The following is a 21349-nucleotide window of genomic DNA, read 5'->3' on the forward strand; positions in this document are numbered from 1 at the left end:
GAGAGAGAAAGAGAGAGAGAGAGAGAGAGAGAGAGAGAGAGAGAGAGAGAGAGAGAGAGAGAGAGAGAAATGTGTGTGCATTTCTCTTTATAAAAAATTAGAGAAGAATTAATTTGTCAAATTTGCCAGGCAAATTCTCATTTAACCATGCCCCCTGGCAGAGATGTCAGGATAAAATACTTTCTATTTGTTCCTTAATTTTTCTTTTTTAAACAAAAAAGCCAGTTGTTCTATGGGAAATATTGAACTTTAATAACATTATAAATTATTTTAAATGTAATTCTAAGAGTTTTTTTAAAATAAAAAGTGAGTCAGGCTTATCAAATTTATTTGAAGTAGGGAATATTTCATAAGCAACAAAGGGGAAAATCTATCTTCCTAAAAGATAAGATGCTAGAGAAAAATTGGACTAATTTATGCGTAGAATGGTGTATCACCATGAGGGCAACAATCATTTTCTAAAGTAAGAAAATAGATGAAAATGTGTATTTAAAAATCCAAACAGATGACTAGTAATAAATGTGTGAACACATATTTATTAGGGAATCTGTTCTTTCACTGATGCCTGTAAGATTTACACAGACACCTTACATTTAGAATTGAAAGTAGGAATTAAGCTTGCAAATCCCATTTCATCATGTAAAGCCCAGTCCCTTTAGAGAGAGAAAGAAGATCATAAGAAATAACACACTCATCTTAGTAGACTAATGATGTTTTTAAATTGAGAGATTAAGCAACATTTTTGCTGCTTCCAAAAAGATACACACACACACACACACACACACACACACACACACACACACACACACACACACACAAGAAAACCCTGCTGCTCACCTGTATATGTGTCAACATATAAAAGGATAAAAGGATGTAGTATTAATGTTAATGATCACTGGGGGGAAACTCATTTTAAAAGTTCAAATAATAGAATGACAGTTAAAAATACATAAAAATAAATTTATAAACCAGCATTTGAAAAGGAAAATGATATAGCACTGGAAGCAAATTCTTAGGAAATTCTTGAAGGAAAATTCTGTTAAAAAAGATCTTTCCACAATAAGTTTCTTGAAACAGAAAAAAGCCATAATGATAGAGATTTCAAAAAAGATACAAAAATTTTAAATAAAATTATAATGTTTAAAGTCTGTGTTTAATTAGGACCAGAATTATAAAACAAAAGAGTTTTCCTACAGTAATGCTACTCATATTTTCCCCATATCAAATTCGAGCATAAAAAAGAAAACCTTGAAAATGTATATTAGAGATTCTATTTCATTATCCTTTTGTTAAAAAATATGCAGTACATTTCAACATCCCAACCCCAGAGCCCCAGAACTACTAGAACAAATTTGAACTCCTCAGACCAGTATGCAATACATTATAATCTTGGTAGCCTTATTTTCAAGTATTCCACTGTAATAAATTCACCTCTAAGTATACTGATCCATTCATTGTCACCTGAATATAATAAATGAAGTTTTATCTCTGCCTCTGCCCATATACTTCTCTCTCTTGCACCTAGTGTCCTCTCCTTTGTGCTCCATCAATTTAAATGCTGCCTAATCCCTCAAAACTTTGCATTCTTGTAAAACTCTGTCCACTCTGAATACAATGATCTCTCCATCCTCTAAACTTATACAAAATAGATTGTCCATGCCATTTATTTCACAGTTCATATAAGAACACCAGTCAATATATCTGAGTTCGACTTCTGCCTTTAGGTCTTACTAGTCAATGCTGGTCATCCTCTACAACCTTGGTCCCTGACCCTGGGGCTCGGGGTTCTGGAAAGTGACACAGCTAACAGGTTAAGGGGGGAATTACCTGACACTGAGTTTTCAGGTAACTGTGGTGGTACGTAAAGCTGCCTTCTCAATCAATCTATTGTAAACCTTCTAAATGCAATTTAATATGAAACCTGACTTAACTTACCTACAGAGTCAATTTAAAGGCTGTATCTCCTTAAGATTATCTACTTAACCATGTTCAGCTTTTTATGAAATTTAAAAAAATAGCAGTATGATTTTGGAGATAAACACTTGTTTCCAATTGTAAGTTAAGTCTCCTAACAATGGCCCAGAGATTACTCAAATTGATCCCTAGGACCATATGAAATAGGGAAAAGTTTGGCAATAAACTGACCCCTACTTCTTCGTAAAGGAATACGTTCTAGCTTTCTGTGAGATGGAGGATGTTTCAATTGTTTCTAGTAATTTTTTTAAAATCTTACCTTCCTTATTAGTAGCAATAGTGTGTATTGGTTCCAAGGCAAAAGATCAGTAAGGTCCAGGCAATGGGGGTTAAGTGACTTGCCCAGGGCCACACAGCTAGAAAGTGCTTGACATCATATTTTAACCCAAGACTTCCTGTCTCTAGACCTGGTTCTTAATCTACCAAGTCTTGTAGCTGCCCCAGATATATTAACAAACTTTCTTTGAAATAATCTTCCAACTTTCTGCTTCAATAATAGTTTCTAGTACTTTGAAAATGTTGAACTTATTAAGCCCTCCAGATGCTTTATTATTTCATCCCAAAAGCATATTTATTATTATACAGTTTATTTAAAGCTATAATGTCGCTTGACTCCCAAAAATCTATAGCAATTGCAGAGATGGCTACAGGAAATTTTTAATTACCCCCTCATCCTGGATCCACCCAAAGCATTTTAGTTTTAGGTCTCCACACCATGATCTTGGTTTGTGTCCACCCAAGCTTTTGTTTTGGGTTCCCTTGTGTTTTGGCATAGTCCAAATTTATTGAAAGTTTCCATTTAATGATATCCTTCTCAATCTGCCTTGTTTTCAAGTTGCCCTCTCTGTAAATTTGCTTAAACAAATACATGTGGTTTGTGTGTGGGCTCCCTCATCTACATTCTACATGATGTAAACCATCCCAAAGCCTGGAGGAAATGGAGACATATCTTCTTTCCAATTTCTTCCCCTCTATGGAAAGGACTTAATGAATTTCTTTCTAGTTCTTCTTTAATCCTTTTAATTCTTTCTAAAATTATTTCTGATTTTAGGGTTTGTTCTTGTGAACAAAAGATACTATAAGTTTATAGTGCAAAAAGATCAGAAGGAGTTAAAGGATTCATATATACAATAATATTTATGGTAGTTTTATTTTAAGTGGCAAAAAAACAAAAAAGAGAAACTAAGTGAATAGTCATCATTTGTATATTGCCAAATAATTTATGGAATATAAATATGACACAATCCTACTGTGCTATAAGAAATGAAGAAAATAGTTTTAGAGAACCTAGAAGGACTTATATGAACTGATGAGGACTGAAGAGAATGAAACCAGGAGAAAAATTTATACTATTTGTAAGGTTGGGGCAGATTGGCAATGATTGACAATGGATTCACAGCAAAAGATTAAGCTAGGGGGCAGCTGGGTAGCTCAGTGGATTGAGAGCCAGGCCTAGAGCAGGAGGTCCTAGGTTCAAATATGACCTCAGACACTTCCCAGCTGTGTGACCTTGGGCAAGTCACTTGACCCCCCCATTGCCTACCCTTACCACTCTTCTGCCTTGGAGCCAATACTCAGTAATGACTCCAAGACAAAGGTAAGGGTTTAAAAAAAAAAAAAAAAGATTAAGCTGGCTATACTAGCTGGGGGGGAAGGGGTGTGAGTGAATAGAATTCTTTCTCCTCCCCCTCCTGAGGCAGTTACAACCTTGAAATAAGAGTTGTAACAGAAACCCCTCTTAGAACAAGAAATGGAGGCTGTTTTGACTTGACTATCCCAGGGTAGACAGATAAGAAATAATCCCACTGAGATTAGCAATTTCCACTGTTAGAAGATTATTCCCCCCAAACCTAAGGTAGATAAAGGTTCAGGATGTCTTCAAAACAGCAGTCTTGCCCTCAGAATAACAGCTGTGTCCAGTGCTTGCCTGGATGAGGATTTTGCCTAGATAATATATGAAAGCCTAAATATAACTTCACACAGGCTCACAAACTTAACAAGGGAAAGGATTTATTAATTTCAGAGGAACAGTGAAGGAGGGTAAAATTCAGGATTGAGGGTAAGGAAAACTACCTAATATCTTCAGGAAACTTGTTAGATATAGCAAACCCCAGAGGGGAATGCCTTTTGAATAACTAATACTTCTAACTCCCTCACAAACTGACTTTCTCTTAATCTAATGTTATCAAGTTTAAGATAATGAAGATAATCTTGATTGTAGAATTTGATTAGAGATTAGCAGAGATACTGCACTTGAAGTAGTTTCCAGTACACACAGCCTGGATTAATCTGTATGGAGTAAACAGCAAAGTAACCCCCTGCTCCCTGAGGTCCCAGATAAGCTAATGAAAAGAGAAGCAATCCTACCCTTTCCCCAGCCACCCTCATGCCCCAAAAGTGAATCTTGCTAGGTGGGTGTCCTGGCTTTTATACCCACATTCTTAACTGCCCCAACTGCCCCCTCTCCTGGAGTTTGGGGGGTAATGTGGAATTCCCTGAGGCAGTTTCACCCCACTTAAGATCATGCATGTTACATATCCTAACACTGTAAAAAAAAAACAGAATTTTGAAAGACTTATGTACTCTGATGAATGCAGTGACTAACTTCAAAACCAGGAAACCCATAATGAAATATGCTACCTGCCTTTGGATAGAGAGGTGATGGACTCAGGGTATCAAATGGAACATGTAATTATCGATTTGGATAATGCAGGGATTAATTTTGATTTATTATGTCGATTTGTCATAAGGTTTTTGTTTTTATTTATTTTTCAGCATGGGCTAAAGGGAAGATCAACTAGATTTTGGCTCATTTATAGCTATTTATTTAATTTTTAAAAAGAGGGATAGAAGAAAATGAGAAAAGGAGGGAGAGAGAAAGATGGAAAGGATGAAGGAAGGAAAGAAGGAAAGAAAAGAAAGTAGCAAGTAGTGTAGAATAAACCTAGAGAATTATGGGTAAAGATAATGAATTCTGTTTTCTACATATTGAGATTGAAAAACTTGTTTGTTTGTTTGTTTGTTTGTTTTTTTAAACCCTTATCTTCTATCTTGGGATCAGTTCTGAGTATTGGCTCCAAGACAAAAGAGTGGTAAGGGCTATGCAAGTTACTAGCCCAGGGTCACACAGCTAGGAATTTTCTGAAGTCAGATTTGAACCCAGGAGCTCCTATCTATGAGGCTGCCTCTCAATTGACTGAGCCACCTAGTTGCCCCCAGGATGCTTGTTCTTCATAGAGAATGATATATACTACATAATATTCCCAATCTTCATTCCTAAAGAGTTAATTATAACTTCTTTGTTCAATATATAATTTAATTGCCTTAGGTCTTCTCTATCAGTCAGGTGATATCTAAATGATCTGCTTAAATAGACGTGTTGTGTTAATATTTTAATTGGTGCTTTACTTGTTTTTTATTAGTATCAATTATAATATTATTGTGCTAAAGTGTTATCCCTTTTAGATGTTATATCTATTAGAACAAGGTCTTTTTAAAGACAAGACTTTCAATAAATGGCTAATTTAAGAAATGTTTGGTAAAGATGCAAAATTTCATGGCACAAAATAAGTGGCCTTCTTTCCCAGTTCTTTTATTCAGAACATGACAGAAAACCTCTCAAGACTTGTCAAACTTTATGACTACTACCGACTTTGCTGATTCATACAGGCAAAAATGATACTGCCAAAAACAATCTACAAACCATTTCTAAAGATTACAAAGCCTTGGGAAAGAAATTGAAATCCTTAGGGGCCTTTTGTTACTGATGCCAAGGATAGACAAGAGGTTTAGAAGAGAATAGCAATTTTAATGATTGTGGAAATATTTGTGATGGATAATCATAAATCAAAGCCAGCCTATTTAATGCATACGGATTTGGGCAAAGGATATTTTAGAACTTTTCCCCACTACCTGAACTACTTGGTTCACATCAACCATTTGGGGTTGACTACAATGGCTATATAATTGCTTAAAACAAAAGAGAGGAGGATACAGTTGGGAAGCTCTCTTTATTATAAAATATTCCATATGCATCTTTGCCACCACTGTCCCAGCTAATGACTTCTGAAGGTGCAAAAACATGGTACAGCAGTATGTCAGAGGTCAATTACTTCCAAACAGTTCTCATTAAGCTACTGCAGAGAGTCAATCACCAGACACCTGGTGCTCCATTTCCCTCTTTTGAAAATGTTTCAATGTGAAAAAGAAAAAGAGAAGAAACTGAGGGATTTCTTCAAATCACACATGATTAGTCTATATGACCGAAGACCTGTGTAGCAACCATGCCACAATATTTTTGGTTAAGCACTGTAAGAAGTGAAGACCTTAAGAACTCTACTTGTAGGTGAAATGTCGTAAGGTAATTTTTAGGTAAAGTAAGGTGGTTGCAATGTCCTGAAGAATTGACCACACAGAGAAGCCAGCTCAGAATGCTCAAAAATCTACTCTAAACCCTCTAGAACATTTTGGTTTCCCACAATATACAGTTAGCCAAGAGACAGACAATTCAATCTTTTCTGTAATGCTCTACCAATATTCTTTTTAAAAAATTTATTTCCCAGTCTTCTACAGGAATTATTCTTAATATTAAGCCAGAACAATCTCCACGCTAAACCTTGATATGCATGCTGATATAGTGAACATGGCTGTCAGCTAGAATTCATCTAAAATTTTGCCCACAAGCAAATGACATATAAATTTCTTGTTTCATTGCTGGCTTCGGAATAAATCCAATAAAAGTTATTTCTACATATGGTTCAATTTTAAATACAAGCTATTCAGAGATTATAACACATTTAGCATCAAACTGATGGCTGACTTTGCAAGCTGTTCAGAGAAGAGAGGAAAATTGTTCTAGCCACCCAACAGAAGATCATAGCAAAAGAAATTTCAGAAATAGTTAGAAAAAGACTTTCATTTACCCTCATTGTCCTTCAGTGTGAAGTTGGGGTTCAGAGCCAGACCTTCATCTAGAAAGAAGTGGAATCTTGGTCCATTTGCAAAATCATCTTTATCAGTAGCACTAATTGTATGTATTACCTGAAAGGGGAAAAATACTGCATTGAAATTAGCCTAGGCATCACTTAGTTTTCATTGCATTTTATAACAAACTGATCCCCCCCCCCAAATAATTCTTATATGAATCCTCTTTTTTTCTATTTGAAATCTTTGAATCCACCTCATTCAAAAATACTCATTACTCTGTTTTCCCCAGCATGAAATATTTTAGGAAAAGTCATATGGAATAAGTTCTAATCATCCATGGTTTATTATTTTCTGCCATGACTCAACCATGTTTATTCTAAGATTCCTTTATCACAGGCTGCACCTTGGGGCCTCTTAGATGTAAAATTCTGTATAAACACCTGTTTGGGGAGACATGAAATATGGCTCAAACAAGTATAAATGTCCCAGTGTTGATGTAGAGTACTCTAACAAAAACGGTTGGTTTCAGTCAATAAATGCAAAGAGAATTGAATCATAAAATCCACTTGTAGGGAACACAGAGGTCATCTAATCAGACCCCTAGACAGGATGGGTTAAGTCGCCCAAAGCCACGCAGCTAGTTAGTGGTACAGTCAGAAACAAAGGCACAGGCCTCCTAGTCTAGCTCCATTTCCAATGCTCCCTCTTTTTGCAATCCTTTCACTCTCTCAATGCTAAGACAGAAGACTTGTTAAAATTCAGAATTGACAGACACTCTGGATGAGAACTGGGTGGAAATCCATAAACCAAACTTAATACCACATTGCCTGAGAATGGAAAAAAGTGAGTGACCAAAATAATTCCATAGCATCCCATCTCAAAACAAACAAAAAAACAAACAAAAAAAACAACCCAAAAACCTCTCTGTGACCAACTTGAAATTGTATGTCCTAATTTTTTAAGCAAGTGACCTTCAGCTATTCCTTAGAAAAATAGTACCTACAAACTCAAGTGGAATGTGGAAAAAAAGAATAGGATGGTCAATGGTTAAACAAACAAAGCACAAGAAAGTTGGATTTCTTTTGAGTTTAATTCCCCCTCTAATTTTTCCTATCTTTCTTGCTTCAAAAGCAGCCTTTAAAAGCTATCCCAGCTGCCAGTAATAGTGTTTCTGTACACATATCTTAAGCTGCTACAGATGTCAATAGTCATGAGCAATGGGAATCTAGGCCTACTGTTGTTAGCATTTAAAACTAACTTACATAATTCACTTCTCTTCCATCCCTTCTTGTTTTAAATCGAAAAATATCAGAAAAAATGAAGTAGGGGAAGTGTGTGATCTGAGTAAATGTGGTAATATGTCCTTCATAACATCTTTCACATCTAATTCCTTTTCTCCACTCACTTGGATGCTACTCTAGTTCAGACATTCATTACCTCTCAGCTGGACTATAATAAGGCCCTTTTAAATGGTCTTCAAGCTTACAGTCCTTCCCTTATACAATCCATCTTCCAACGAGCTGACAAAATAATTGCCCTAAGTCATGTATCTGTCTGATAATGTCACCGTCTTGTTCTGTAGCTTTCACAGACTCCCTGTAGACTCTAGGATGAAATGCAAACCCTTCAATCTGTTTTAAGGTCCTCCATAGCCTGCCTTGAACCTTCTTTTTCAGCCTTGTCTCACATTGCTCCACTATATTCCAACAAACGTAGTCTACAGCTGTTCTCTAAGTTGACATACAGCTTCCCCTCTCCACATTGGTCCTGAAAGGTACTCACGCTTCAGTTCCTCTCAGAATCCCTGCCTTCCTTCAAGGCTTAGATCAGATATCCCCTCCTTTATGAAGCTAAGCTGAACTCCCTCCAGTTTTTAATGCTCTGTTCCTCTTTAAATTACTATCCTCAAGTAGAATGTAAACTCTGGATGCTACAGATAGTTTTAGATTTGTCTTTGCTTTTCCAGGATCTGTTACAATGACTAGCACATAAAAAGTGCTTAAAAAATTTTGTTGTTATTTGCTAAGATCAAATATGACAGTCACTTATCTTCAAAGAGTCCTCTAGAAAAGCATTGTGTTTTCTCAAATATCCTATTTTAACTCTTTTTTCTTCTTTTCCAAACTTTTAAAATGGGAAGGGATGATATCTTTTTAAAATATTTTCATTCCTTCTTCTTGTCCTATACATACCATTATCTTCATTTTAAAAACGAAGGACTTGAAGCTCTGAGAAATCAACAGATTTGCTCATGGTCAAACAGCTGGCAATTTTCTGACACTGGTTTCTCTTACTTAGACTTTTAAGGTGTACTTCCCCTGCTATCTGGAAAGGACTCTGCTAATGAGTAAGTGCAGGCCCTTCTTTTTAGAAATGAAAAAGATAAATTCCCAAAAGATAAGGCACTTATCCAGTGTCATAAATCTAAAGAGAAAACAGAACCACAAAAGAACTTAGTTCAGATTAGAATCTACTGATCTTCCCATTATACCACACTGCCTCCTGGGGGGGGGGAGGGCAAATTTTCAACATAGCCTAATTTGTCAGAACTGTGTCTATACCTTATCAAAGACTTGTCTTTTTTTCAAATTCCTTATTTCTTTTCAACTCCCTTAAATGTTTCAAACATTCAGGGACAAGGGATTGCTGTTTGGATTATATTTATCCACAGTGTATTTTTTTATCAGATGTATTTGTCCAAACCACATGGCAAATTTTACTGATGTTTAAAGATTTTTTTTATCCTGACCACAAATATGTCCAAATCTTCCCAAATCCTTAAAAAAAAAAACCCTTATCTTGATCCTGAAGTGCTTTCCAGGGAGTGTTCTATATCCCCCCAGGCTCCGGATGCATGAAACATAGTTTTTATTAATTATGTTTTATATGTCAGATGCTGTGCTAAGTCCTACATATGCAAAGAGGAAAACAAAGCAAGAGAGATTCTGGCTTCAAGGAAATTATATTTTAATAATTTTTTTTTTAAGTATAGTGGAATGATGGCCAGGGAGGGGAATTTTGTCAGTCATATGTATGGGGAATATTGTCAAAAAATTGATTATGTCTATTCCACGAATGGTATCTTATTACTGTTAGCAGAGCTAGAGTTGAGGGATGGGAGGAGGGAAGGCAGAGGGACAGGGGCTCCTGGAGTTCTCTGTCAGCAGTATCTTAACTGCAAAATCCACTGGCCGTTACCCTGTCCTCAACCTCCTTCCTGCTCTGGACACTACAGACCAACCCCACACCATTATCTTAGTTCCCCTATATGATCATTCCTTTTAAAGCTTTTTTTGTTGGTTAGGAGAGTAAAAAAAAAAACAGAAAAGAAAAGAAAAAAGAAAGAAAGAGGAGAGGGGAAAAGAAGTTGGGAGGAGATATGGGAAGAGCAGAGGGGAGACAGGGAGAAAAAGGGGGAAAGGGAAAGGAAAGAGAGCAGAAGGAGAACATCAATAACTGAGTAAGGTAGGGAAAAAAGCTCATTTAGGTTTAGAAACTAGCCCAGTGATGGGCAACCTTTTGAGCTTGGTATGTCAAAATTCACCAAAAAAACGAGCATAACTCTGGTGGTGTGTCGCTTTGAGAAAAAAACAAAACAAAACATAATTTTGTGATTTTTATAGTTTAAATAACATACTTCTCTGTATGTGGCCTCATGTGGCCTTATGTCATTAAAAATGGCTACTCACAGGCATGTTATAGGTTTGCCATCAGGGAACTAGACCCTGTGCTCTGCTTCAAAGGAAGTGAGGGTTTTTATAAGGTGAAGGTAAAGGAAAAACACGTCTCATGAGATATGGGGCAAGTTGGAAAGGCAGATGGGGAATAGGTAGCAGGCTAGTTTGCCTTGAATGGAGAATATGTGAAGAGGAATGATATACAAAAATCTAAATACCTTAGAACTATGGAAGTTTTAAATGCCTGCTTGATAATTTTACATGTTATTTTATAGGCACCAGAGAATTGCTAGAGATTTGGGAATAAGGGAGTGATATTGTCAGATGGGGATTTTAGGAATATCAAAATGGCAGCTGTGTGGAGGAGAGAGGAGGAAAATTAGAGGAAGGGATGTTAATTGACCTCCCTGAGGATCACCTATCCTGTGTTACCAATTGCCTGGTTTTACCTGAAGAAATCATCATCACCTCAAACTCAGTATGTTCAAAATGCAACTCGTCCTTCTCTTTAAAACCACTTCACTATACTGTTCTCAAGTTCCTCTAAATCAGTCATACATATTTGCAATTTATGAGACTTTCTTGATGCGTTTTTCTATGTCTTGTCAATACTAGACAGGTCTCTTCCTTTCTCACCACTTAATTTGAACACATCACGCTGCTTCTAGTCCCTCTCCTGGACTGTTACCAACAGTTTCCTAATGTTCTTTCAGCTTCTACTACCACCCTCCATTCAATTCAGCTTTCTTTTTTCAGAATTTCAGAATTTCAGAAAAAATAATTTTCAGTTCTTCCTTTAGCAGAGATCTTGCCATGCTGGTCTTCTGTTAAAAATCCTTGAATTGTCTCCCTCTTGTTTCCAGGGTGGGGAAAAAGTAAACTTGACCTTCTACATTCCAACTTTCCCTCACAAACTATCTTATTTGGCTTGATTGAGGTCCCTCATTACCCCCATATCTTAGACGTTGCCTCTCTTCAACTCAAATATCATCTTTGTTATAAATAATCCTCCCAGGTGGGTGTTCATCTCCTCTTCCTCCTTGAAATTATATTTTATCTACTTCTCTATGTATAAATTATGACACAACATTCAAATTTTCATATCTCTGCTATTAGCTGTACTTTCACTCTCTAGCTTTCAAAAATCTTAGATGCCTTTAAAGTTCAACTCAAATGATATCTTATATATGAGGTCATTGCTTATCTTCCTGGGTGATAAAGGCACCTTCCTCACAAATTACAGGTTTATTTTTGTATATACTTATAGACATACTTGTTGCCTTTCCCATTGTAAGCTTTTTGAGGGAAGAGATTATTTCTTTTCTGTATATGTATCTCTGGCAACTAGTACTGTGATTCCTATGGAGTAGCTAATGTATAAATGTTTTTTTTTATTGACTGGCAAGAGAGGTATGTAAGACAAAATGTAAAAAAATATGGACTATTTAGTAGGCATATAAAATTATTCAAGAAACTAATTATTATTTAATAATATAATTTTCGGCTTTCATTGATGTGATAAGCATCAGTCAAATATGGAGTTGTGAGATGAAGTCAAGAATTATTTGTCTCATCAATGACTGTCTGTATATATCTCTTAGAGGCAGCTAGATGGTTCTGTGGGTAGAGTGCTAGGCTTAGAGTCAGGATGACTCGAGTTCAAGACCATCCTTCGATGTTAGCTTTGTGTCTATGAGAAAGTCACTTAACCTCTGTTTGTCTTCATATACTGGAAAAAAAAAATGGCCAAATACTCCAATATTTTTGCCAAGAAAATCTCACAGCAGTATTGGCATGCTATGATCAATGAGGTCATGAAGAATTATACACAAGGGGGCAGCTGGGTGGCTCAGTGGATTGAGAACCAGGCCTAGAGATGGAAGGTCCTAGGTTCAAATCTTGCCTCAGACACTTCCTGGTTGTATGACCCTGGGCAAGTCACTTGACCCCCTTGCCTAGCCCTTACCACTCTTCTGCCTTGGCAGAAGGTAAGGGTTAAAAAAAAAAGAATTTTGCACCTGTTAATGGTTGAACAACATATATTCCTGATGACTTTCATATTTTTAAATATTGGTGATTTCTATTTAAAGAAGATTTTTACTAGAAAACTGTTGCTGGATAATCTATATCTTTTAATCAGAAATTTTGGAAGGCTCAAGCTTATAAAGTTGATTTTTATTGAAGCTCTAGTAGAGTCAAAGGAGAACCAGGAGTTCAGTGATAGGCAAACTTTTTAAAGAGGTGGCCAAGGGAAAAGAAATGCTCATCTGTCAGTCTGTTTCTAAGGCAACTCCTTTGAAGTTTCATTGTACTGTATCCTACCCATTGCATTCGTCTGATTAGGAATAATGTCCTGTGGCCCAAAAGAACATTTCAGGGCCCATCCTTACCCCCCCACCCTGCATCTGGCCCTCAGGCCGTAGTTTGCCCATCATGGAGGTAGTTCATCTTGAACGTTTTGACTCCATTCATTCTTTAAGGTTTTCTAGAGCCAGTTCTGATGAAACAAGGAGGAAACATCATCCTCACTCCCTTTTAAAGAGTTTTTGAGTGAAAATTCTATTACAGTGCTCTCCCAGATTGATTGAATTCTAGGTTCATGAAGAATGTTAGCTCTCTTCTAGCTCTCACTGGTCACTGTCTAAACTCATATTTAAAACTTTCTACATACAAAAGTAGAACTTTAAGATCTGTATTCTCTTTGGTTTTTACTTGAGAATAAGATTTCATTCACTTCAAATCCTATTTGTTCCAGATTGCCAAAATTATTGTATTATTTTCATTATTAACATAGAGCTAAGTTTGGATTATAATTATATGATATCACTTATTGGAAAAGTTTAATAAAATATCAGATTCTTTGGGCAGAAAGGGTCTGTCTTCAGTGCCATCTATCAAGCTCCTGCTGGAACAGAAATTTTATGATACATTCTCAATAAGAAGCCACACAGCTCCAATTGAAATGATTTTTATTATTTTTCAGTGGATATCATTAGACTGCTGAGCCAAATACAATAACATTAAATTTAATAGATATAACTGTAGCATCTTAAATTTTGTGTATAGACATTCAAAAGTACAAAAAAGAGGAAGGGATGGCAAGATTATAGATATTCTGAAAAAGATATGTGGATTTTAGTGGATTAGGAGCACTGCAGGGTTATGTGGAAGACAACAAAGCCAATAGAGTGTTAGGCTGCATTAAGAGAGGCATAGTGTACAGGTAATCTTGGGCCAAGTGGTCCAGCAGGTAATCTTGGTACACTATACAGTCATCAGACTATGTTCTACTTTTTAGAGAGGAAGTTGATAAATTGGAGAGCACAAACCTCATGCAGAAGGGCCTTGAGCTGATGTCATATAACTATCATTTGAAAGATCTAGAGAAGTTTCCTTTGAAAATGAGACATAGAGACAGGAATCACAATGGCCACATTCAAGTAATTCACTGTCCTATAAAAGAAGGGCTTTTTTTTTTCTTTTTTTGCCCAGTGAGTAGAATAAAGATCAATATATAGAAGCTGCCAAGAAACAGATTTAACCTTAATACAAGAAAAATCTTGGTAACTGGACTGGACTGCCTCTGGAAAGGACAGCTTTTCCCTCACAGAAGTCCACACGCAAAAAAAAAACAACATTGCACTTTAATGGTCTAGGATGTCTATTCCAAAATTGAGTTCCATGTTATTCCTCATGCTTCCAACCAATCATTCTCCTCCATTTCATCCCCATACTGGATGACAAAACAAACTACACTGTTCCACCATTTAATCCAACAAACTCTAATACATAGAAGATACTTAGAATTTAGATATGGAAAATATTTTAAATATTATCTATTATAATAACTTTATTTTATAAATAATGAAGCTAATATTTGAAAATGGAAAAGAACTTGTCTTAATATACCTGGACTTTGTTCTTTAGGGAATTTAAGCAAAGGTGATAAATACCCCTTTCTAATGATTACATATGACTTAATGGGATGATATTGGGATAGTTTAGGTTCTTAAGATGATACATATCAGAGTAATTAATTAATGATTATTATTGAACACAAGGTATTATGGGATGAGGAAAACATGCAGAAATGTGAAATAAACCTTTTGTTCTCAAAGAGATTATAATCTAGAGGGAGGAGAAAGAAAGATATATACAGAAAAAGAAAAAAAAGGTTTTAGTATCTATTTTCTCATTTATGAATTACACTAATTAGACTAGATGATATCTAAAGTCTTTTCCCAGAACTAAATTCTATGATCCTGATTTATAGTATAGTTGTGTTTTTTTTAAAGCATTACTGATTCCCTAGCTCAGGCCCTAATAAACACATAAGAATTCTCTGACTCAAAAAAATAAAAGTATTTTATATTCATTCCACTTTAACATAGTTTCTTTAGTATTACAAATCATATGATATCCTAGTCTGATATTTAATATTGTTCTTCTACTGTTGCACGAAATAGGTGCTCAAAAAACTGTTAAAAGAATGGATAAATTTGAATATAATAAAAAAAAGAAAAGCAAATGTGTCTTTTCAGTAAAATAGCTAGGCCTGTAATGGTAGGAAATATCTTTAAAGATTTTAAATAGACCTTTAATTTTGCTAACACTTTTTTGAACATAACTACAGTCCTAATTTTTGGTTAAATCCAGCCAAAATGAGCTCTTCTATTACTTTAACTTGTCTTTAAGTCTCTGTCACCAGTTCACACAAAGAAGCAAAAACATTTATTGCATCTTTGGCAATTGTTTGTTTTATGAGGATCTGATTTTCATCTCATATAAGTCAAGCTCTAGAGGCACATTTGATGTCTAAAATATTCCTGTGCTTGAGTTATCAGAGTCTTTGTTGCTTTATGATAATTTATTTAATTTATCAATTTTCATGTGGAAGATGGTACTGAAATTGGCCTTTGAGGGATGGTTAGAAAGTAGAAAGATAGAAAGGAGTGGGGGAGGGCATTCTAAGCAATTAGGGCCTGTAAAAAGAAAAAAAAAGTGAGAATTCATGTATTTCTTGGTAGCAGTAAGTGAAATATTTGTGTGGAACAAATGCTTCACTGGGAGTAATAAAGGAAAAAAATCACAGGGACGGATATGGGTACCAGATTGTGAAAGACCTCCAATGCCAGGATGATGGACCTATTTTCTGGGCACTAATGAGTCAGATACTCTTCTGGTTGAAGAGACAAGGTGAGTAAAGTATGAACAAAATACATGGAAGGACAAAATATGAAGTCAAATTTACAGTGCTTAAGAAGACCCTTCTTGAAATCTAACTCTGATATTTATTAACTATTTCCATGATTTTGTTGATTGTATAAACACTCAGTCTCTCTGTCTGAGATTGCACATCTCAAAATGTAGATAACAATGCCTTATTAGTTGGCTATTTGTTATGTATAGCTAGTTATATAACCTCTCACTGCCCTAAGCAACTCTTTTAAAACTATGAGTTTTAGAATCCTTGTCACTCTACATCAGGAGAGGGAGTTCACTCACTGGGAAGATCCTATGCCAATAAAATCACAGGTCCAAATCCTAGTCTGTTCCCCTGACTCCACTGAAAACAAAACAGCAATAACTTCTGGAACCTTCTTCAAATGGCCTAATATATATGTAAAGCACTCCATAAATATCAGCTGTTTCTACTAGAGGATGCAGTAAGAGTAAGTGTATTTTTTATTGAATGAATTACTAGATCAATATAATCTCAAACTTAGTTTTACTAATTATTTCATTTGATTTGTACTCCATAAAAGAGCAAAAAAGGCATAATTAAATTAGTCCTAGAACACAGTAAAAAAAATGGCAATGTCACCTAATGTATAGAGCTGGCTTTCTGTCTTACATAACAGTCTGTGAGGCCATAGACAAGTCACTTATCCTTTCAGTGGGAGGGGATGTCAGTCAAAAAGTTTACACCAATAAATGTTTTCTCTGAGAATATAGACTAATATCTAATTCATCTAGAATTGTGAAAATGCTTTTTTATTTCATTAACAGGGATCATCTTTATTACACTTGACATCTGAAATAGTTCATTGTTTCTAGTTGGTCCTTTAAAATTCATTGTGGATATTATTTTTTGTCATTAAATTTATAAATAAAAAGTCTAATGAATTGCCAATCCCTTTTATTTTCTAGCAAAGGCTGGACCTTAGTCAACATTTTCCCAGTATAACCTTTTTTTCAGGAAGGCACAAGTTCTTATCTCAGCTAATAAATTATCTTTCACCTTACAAATAGAACCCCCAATTAGTGATTTTGCTAATAGTATTTGCTCCCTGTTTCTAGTCATTAACCTAAGCTTGAGAGGTGGCACAGACACTGACTAAATTTGATATACTCCCTAGCAATCAGATTTAATGAATCTCCCTCAACTCCTGACTTTTGGCAGAGACAAAAGGGTGAGGTTACAGGAGAGGGACAAAATTCACTGCCTCCTTTTTTCATCCCTCTAACTTTTCCTCTTAATCTGCTGTAAATTTAGTTCTGAGAGAAAGGAAAGAGGATAGAAGAGCAAGTCATGAGAGAAAATTGAATGTCCTTTTTTATAAAGTTCCTAGCAAAGGTAGGTATTACATCTTTGGAACAAAGTTCTGCTTTGGAAAATGACTTCAAATTTCATACATGAATGAATTTCTTATTAATATTTCTTTTACTTCAATGAAGTTTAAATTTATTTCCTAAATGAAAAAATACACAAACTCTGAGGAATGGTTTGTGGCTTTTCATATTGATACCAAAATTAGCCTGGGCACTGCTATCTGCAGTTTAAATCCTTGCTTCCAAAAAAGCCCCTGCTCCTTGCCAAGGCCACATATATTTACATTTAGATACAAGGTATTCATAAAGGGAAGGCACTGGGGACTCTGAAAGCAATCGATTCTTCATTGAACTACACATAACTCTGCAACATAAATGAGCTCCCAGAAAATCGACTTCTAAGATCTCTTTCTCACTTTTACTCTGGCTAACACACTGCACAAGTACTTAAAAGCACTAAATATGAAGAAAAATCTCCAATATTCAGAACAGCAATTCTGAGTGTAAAGAATGGAAACATCTCAGCTTTAAAATCTGTGATTACTAAAGATCATTTTCAAAACCACCAAACGGGCTTCTTATATCACTTAGGGTAAAAGGGTTCTTTCAAGTTTCACATTGCTTCATGAAGACAGTGAATGAGTTAGTAATACAAATATAAAACACTATGGACTATACCAATAGCATGATTGATTATTCTAATCTCCCCATTAAGAATCCTACAAAGCATATGAAATTCAATATTCTGTATTATTGATCAATACATAAATCAAAAATCACTTATTAGAACCTTCTTATGAAAGAGCAAAAATTAAGAAAAAAAGATTATTATTAAAATTACTTTCAAAATATTTCAGTCACGAATGCATGAGATCTATAAATTTTCGTGTGTGGGGAACTTCTGCAGTAAGAACTTTTTGCATTAATGCAGATCAGGACTAGTTTATGACTTGGTAAATGAGTATTTTGAATTTGCTTGAGGGATATGTCATTACTAAGAAGAAAAATGTGCCTATTAAAATTAAAATGTGATCAGTAATTAAACATTGATTCCAAGTATACACATATCAAAATTGAGAGAAAAATGCTATTTGAAGTAAGTTTCAAAGAAACATTAACATCTAGGTCCCAGTTGGTACTGAGGTCAAATTTCTGTTATTATTAGTGGTTTAGCTTTTATCATCTGTCTAACTGGATCTTTGCTTTCCTTCTTACTTTAGAGAAGACCCCAAGGTCCAGGCCATTAGTCAAATCATGATATCAGGGAAAGGCTGAAAATGTTGTATATGGAAACTTGCAATGCTATGTTTTTCTTTCAGGATTATTACTTTCCTATTTTCCCATGACATGGGATGTAGCTTTGCACATAGTATGAAATAAATGTATCTTGAGCTGAAGTGATAAATTCATGTCCTTTTTGATTCTAGGGAAGAACAGTCTAATTGGGTAAATTGAAAAGGGAAAGTTTTAAATAACCTTGTTCATTAAGTGTTGAAATGATCATGTGTTGTCATTTTTATTTTATTTCAGAAACTTACAGTGGGAAGAACCTCAACTCCTTCCTAGTGTATGAGACTCATCTATAGAATCTTTGACATGTAAAAATAGCATTAATGGAAAGAAGGCTGCTAATTTTGTCTCTTTCAGTGAAAGAGAAATCTAACATATAGCGTAATGACTTACCTGGCCAGGCTTAGAATTTTCACAAACAATAATATCATACTCCTTAGCAAGCTCTGGTGGATTGTCATTGACATCCAGGACTCTAATGCCAACTGCAACATGGCTCAGCAAGCTAGGATTATCTGTAAAACACACAAAGAGGTATTTTGTCATTTTAATATATATCATTTAGTGTCTTTATTAAAACAGATCTTACCATCCGAGCTTGTCACCTGCTCAAGGTGCTATAGCAGGATACAAGACAACTTTATGGATCCACTCTTTGCTGAGACTCATTAACACCAGTAAATAAGAAATATGAACACTAAGGCATAACAGGAGTGCTAAAATGATGTTTTGTCATATCAAGGAAATTACATGTTATTCAGGAACTGAAGTGAGAGAAAATTGTCAGAATTCATTGTATGCTGTCAGAATCTAAGAAATGAAGAATTGATTTGATCATTAATCTAAGAAAAACAGTGTGGTGCTTAAAAAAAAAAAAACCCTAACAAATCATTGTCCTTAATCTTTAAAGAGGGTTTCATGATTTTAAGATACTGTTAAATAGATCTTAAGAAAACAAAAGGAATAGGCCTGAATCTTTTTTAAAAGTACTTTATAACAATAGCTCATATTTCTACATCTAGTTCATATAGTGCTTTCATCGCAATATTTTTTGAGATAATTAAAGTAAATATGTTTATTCCCTAACCCCTTCCTATTCCCTTTTCTTCCTCTCTCCCTCCAAGCAGAATGGAAGAATAGATAGAGAGCAGGCATATGAATCAAGAAGATCTGTGTTCAAGTCTTACCTCTGATGTGTTTAGCCTATCATTATCTCTAGGCAAGGCATTTACAGAAAGAAAGTTTGATGCAGTGAATAATGCTGGACTTGAAATAAGGAGGACTTGGGTTCAAATTTTTGCTCTGCTACTTACTAGAATTTACATACAATATTGTGTGACTTTGGGCAAGTTGCCCAATAGTTCCTGTGCCTCAGTTTCTTCATCCTTTAAATGAAGGATATATGTGGAAGGCCAATTGGAGAAAGAGGGTCTGGATAGGGCCTGATATCTGGATTCCCTATGTGACCAATCCAGGCTGAGGCAGTCTTTGTGTTTGGTCCTGGTCATCTGAGCCCTGAAAAGCTCTGGTACCAGCAGGTAGGTTAATCCAAAATCAACTTGACCCCTCTATGAGGCTATTGGAAGTCATTTAGAGAAATAAGAGTCTATAATAGATATTTTATCTGGATCCCATTACAAAATCATTGGCAAGTAAAACTGTGTGTATGATTTTTTCTGCACTGCATGTCAGGACGCAGACAGAATGGACCATCTAGGGTAAAAATCTGAGACTCCTCTTTTGACTCATTTTCAGATCCCAACCTTTTCTTAATATTCTTATTGGAAAGCTTTGAGTCCTTAGTAGACCAGCAGCTACTGAGTTAACCATTTTTCTCCTTGATAATTAAGAAACCTAAACTCTAAAAAATATAGTCAAGGCCGGACACAGACAAAGCTAGACAAGACTATCTGACCAGGTGCAGTCCTGTAAATCAAGAGGACAGGACTCAATTAGTAAAAATCTCTATGGAATATATTTCTGCTCCCAGAATTAACCCTCTACTAATTGGTGGTGGAAATTCGGCCTTGGTTTCTTTTCTATCTTTACTTTGAAGCCTCCAAGGATTTTTTTAAATGTGATTTGTAAGCCCTTCACAGATGTGATTCTTTCTTTGTCTTCTTTGCGTGAAAACAGTATATAATAAACTCTGACTTCATAGAATGTTGGAACTAGTCTGGCTATTCTCAGTTTTCTGTTTCTGGTCTTTTCAATCCGATGCCACTAAACGCCATTCAGGACCCCCAAAAATATAGAGCTCGATCTCTATAGATCTAGGTAGATGATCTTTAAGGTCCCTTCAGGTCACTATGATCATAAAACATCTAACCTCTTAGATATTAATGTGATACTCTAAGTTACCTAATATTTGGTGATTAGCACAGTTTAGTACAGTTCCTTCAGTTGAGGGAATGCTTTATGTCAGTGAAATTACAAGTGAGAGAGACAGAATGAGTGACAAGAAGAGGCAGAGTGATATACATCAACAGAGAAATAGAAATGTCACAATTTATTGGTAAGGAAACTGAGTCGCCTAAATACTAAGTGACAATCTGTCACATCTAGTAAATGTTGTTTTTATCTTTTTTTTCCCCCCAAAATTTATATTTTTCTTTTCCAAATTATCCATAGATATAATGTTAAATAATTGCTTTCCTATATTTTGCAGTCCATGTTCTCTTCCCTTCTTCTCTCCTCCCCCATCACTTAGATGATAGGTAATAGGATTTGGTTATACATGAGCTATTATGCAGTATACATGTCCAACATGAAGAGGACATATGTTGCCCATATAAGATAAAGAACTCATGAAGGAAATAAAGTGGAAAATTGCATGCTTAAGTCTGCATTCATATTCCATCACTTCCTTTTATAGCAGTAGATAATCTTTTTCATTACTAGTTTCTTGGAGCCTTGAATTGCTAAAAATC

At 35.4% G+C, this 21349-nt stretch overlaps 1 protein-coding gene across 1 annotated transcript in view; it reads right to left on the reverse strand.

Annotated features, from left to right (window-relative positions):
- CDH18 (cadherin 18) overlaps window positions 1-21349 on the reverse strand; it is a 434071-nt gene that overhangs the window by 61890 nt on the left and 350832 nt on the right. The window contains exons 8-9 of the mRNA XM_044657893.1: window positions 18813-18934; window positions 6897-7014 (exon numbers count right to left, since the gene is read on the reverse strand). Coding sequence (XP_044513828.1) covers window positions 6897-7014; window positions 18813-18934 — 240 coding nt within the window. The remainder of the gene's footprint in view (window positions 1-6896; window positions 7015-18812; window positions 18935-21349) is intronic.

The sequence above is a fragment of the Gracilinanus agilis genome, chromosome 1, assembly GCF_016433145.1.
Source record: "Gracilinanus agilis isolate LMUSP501 chromosome 1, AgileGrace, whole genome shotgun sequence".
Lineage (NCBI taxonomy): Eukaryota > Metazoa > Chordata > Mammalia > Didelphimorphia > Didelphidae > Gracilinanus > Gracilinanus agilis.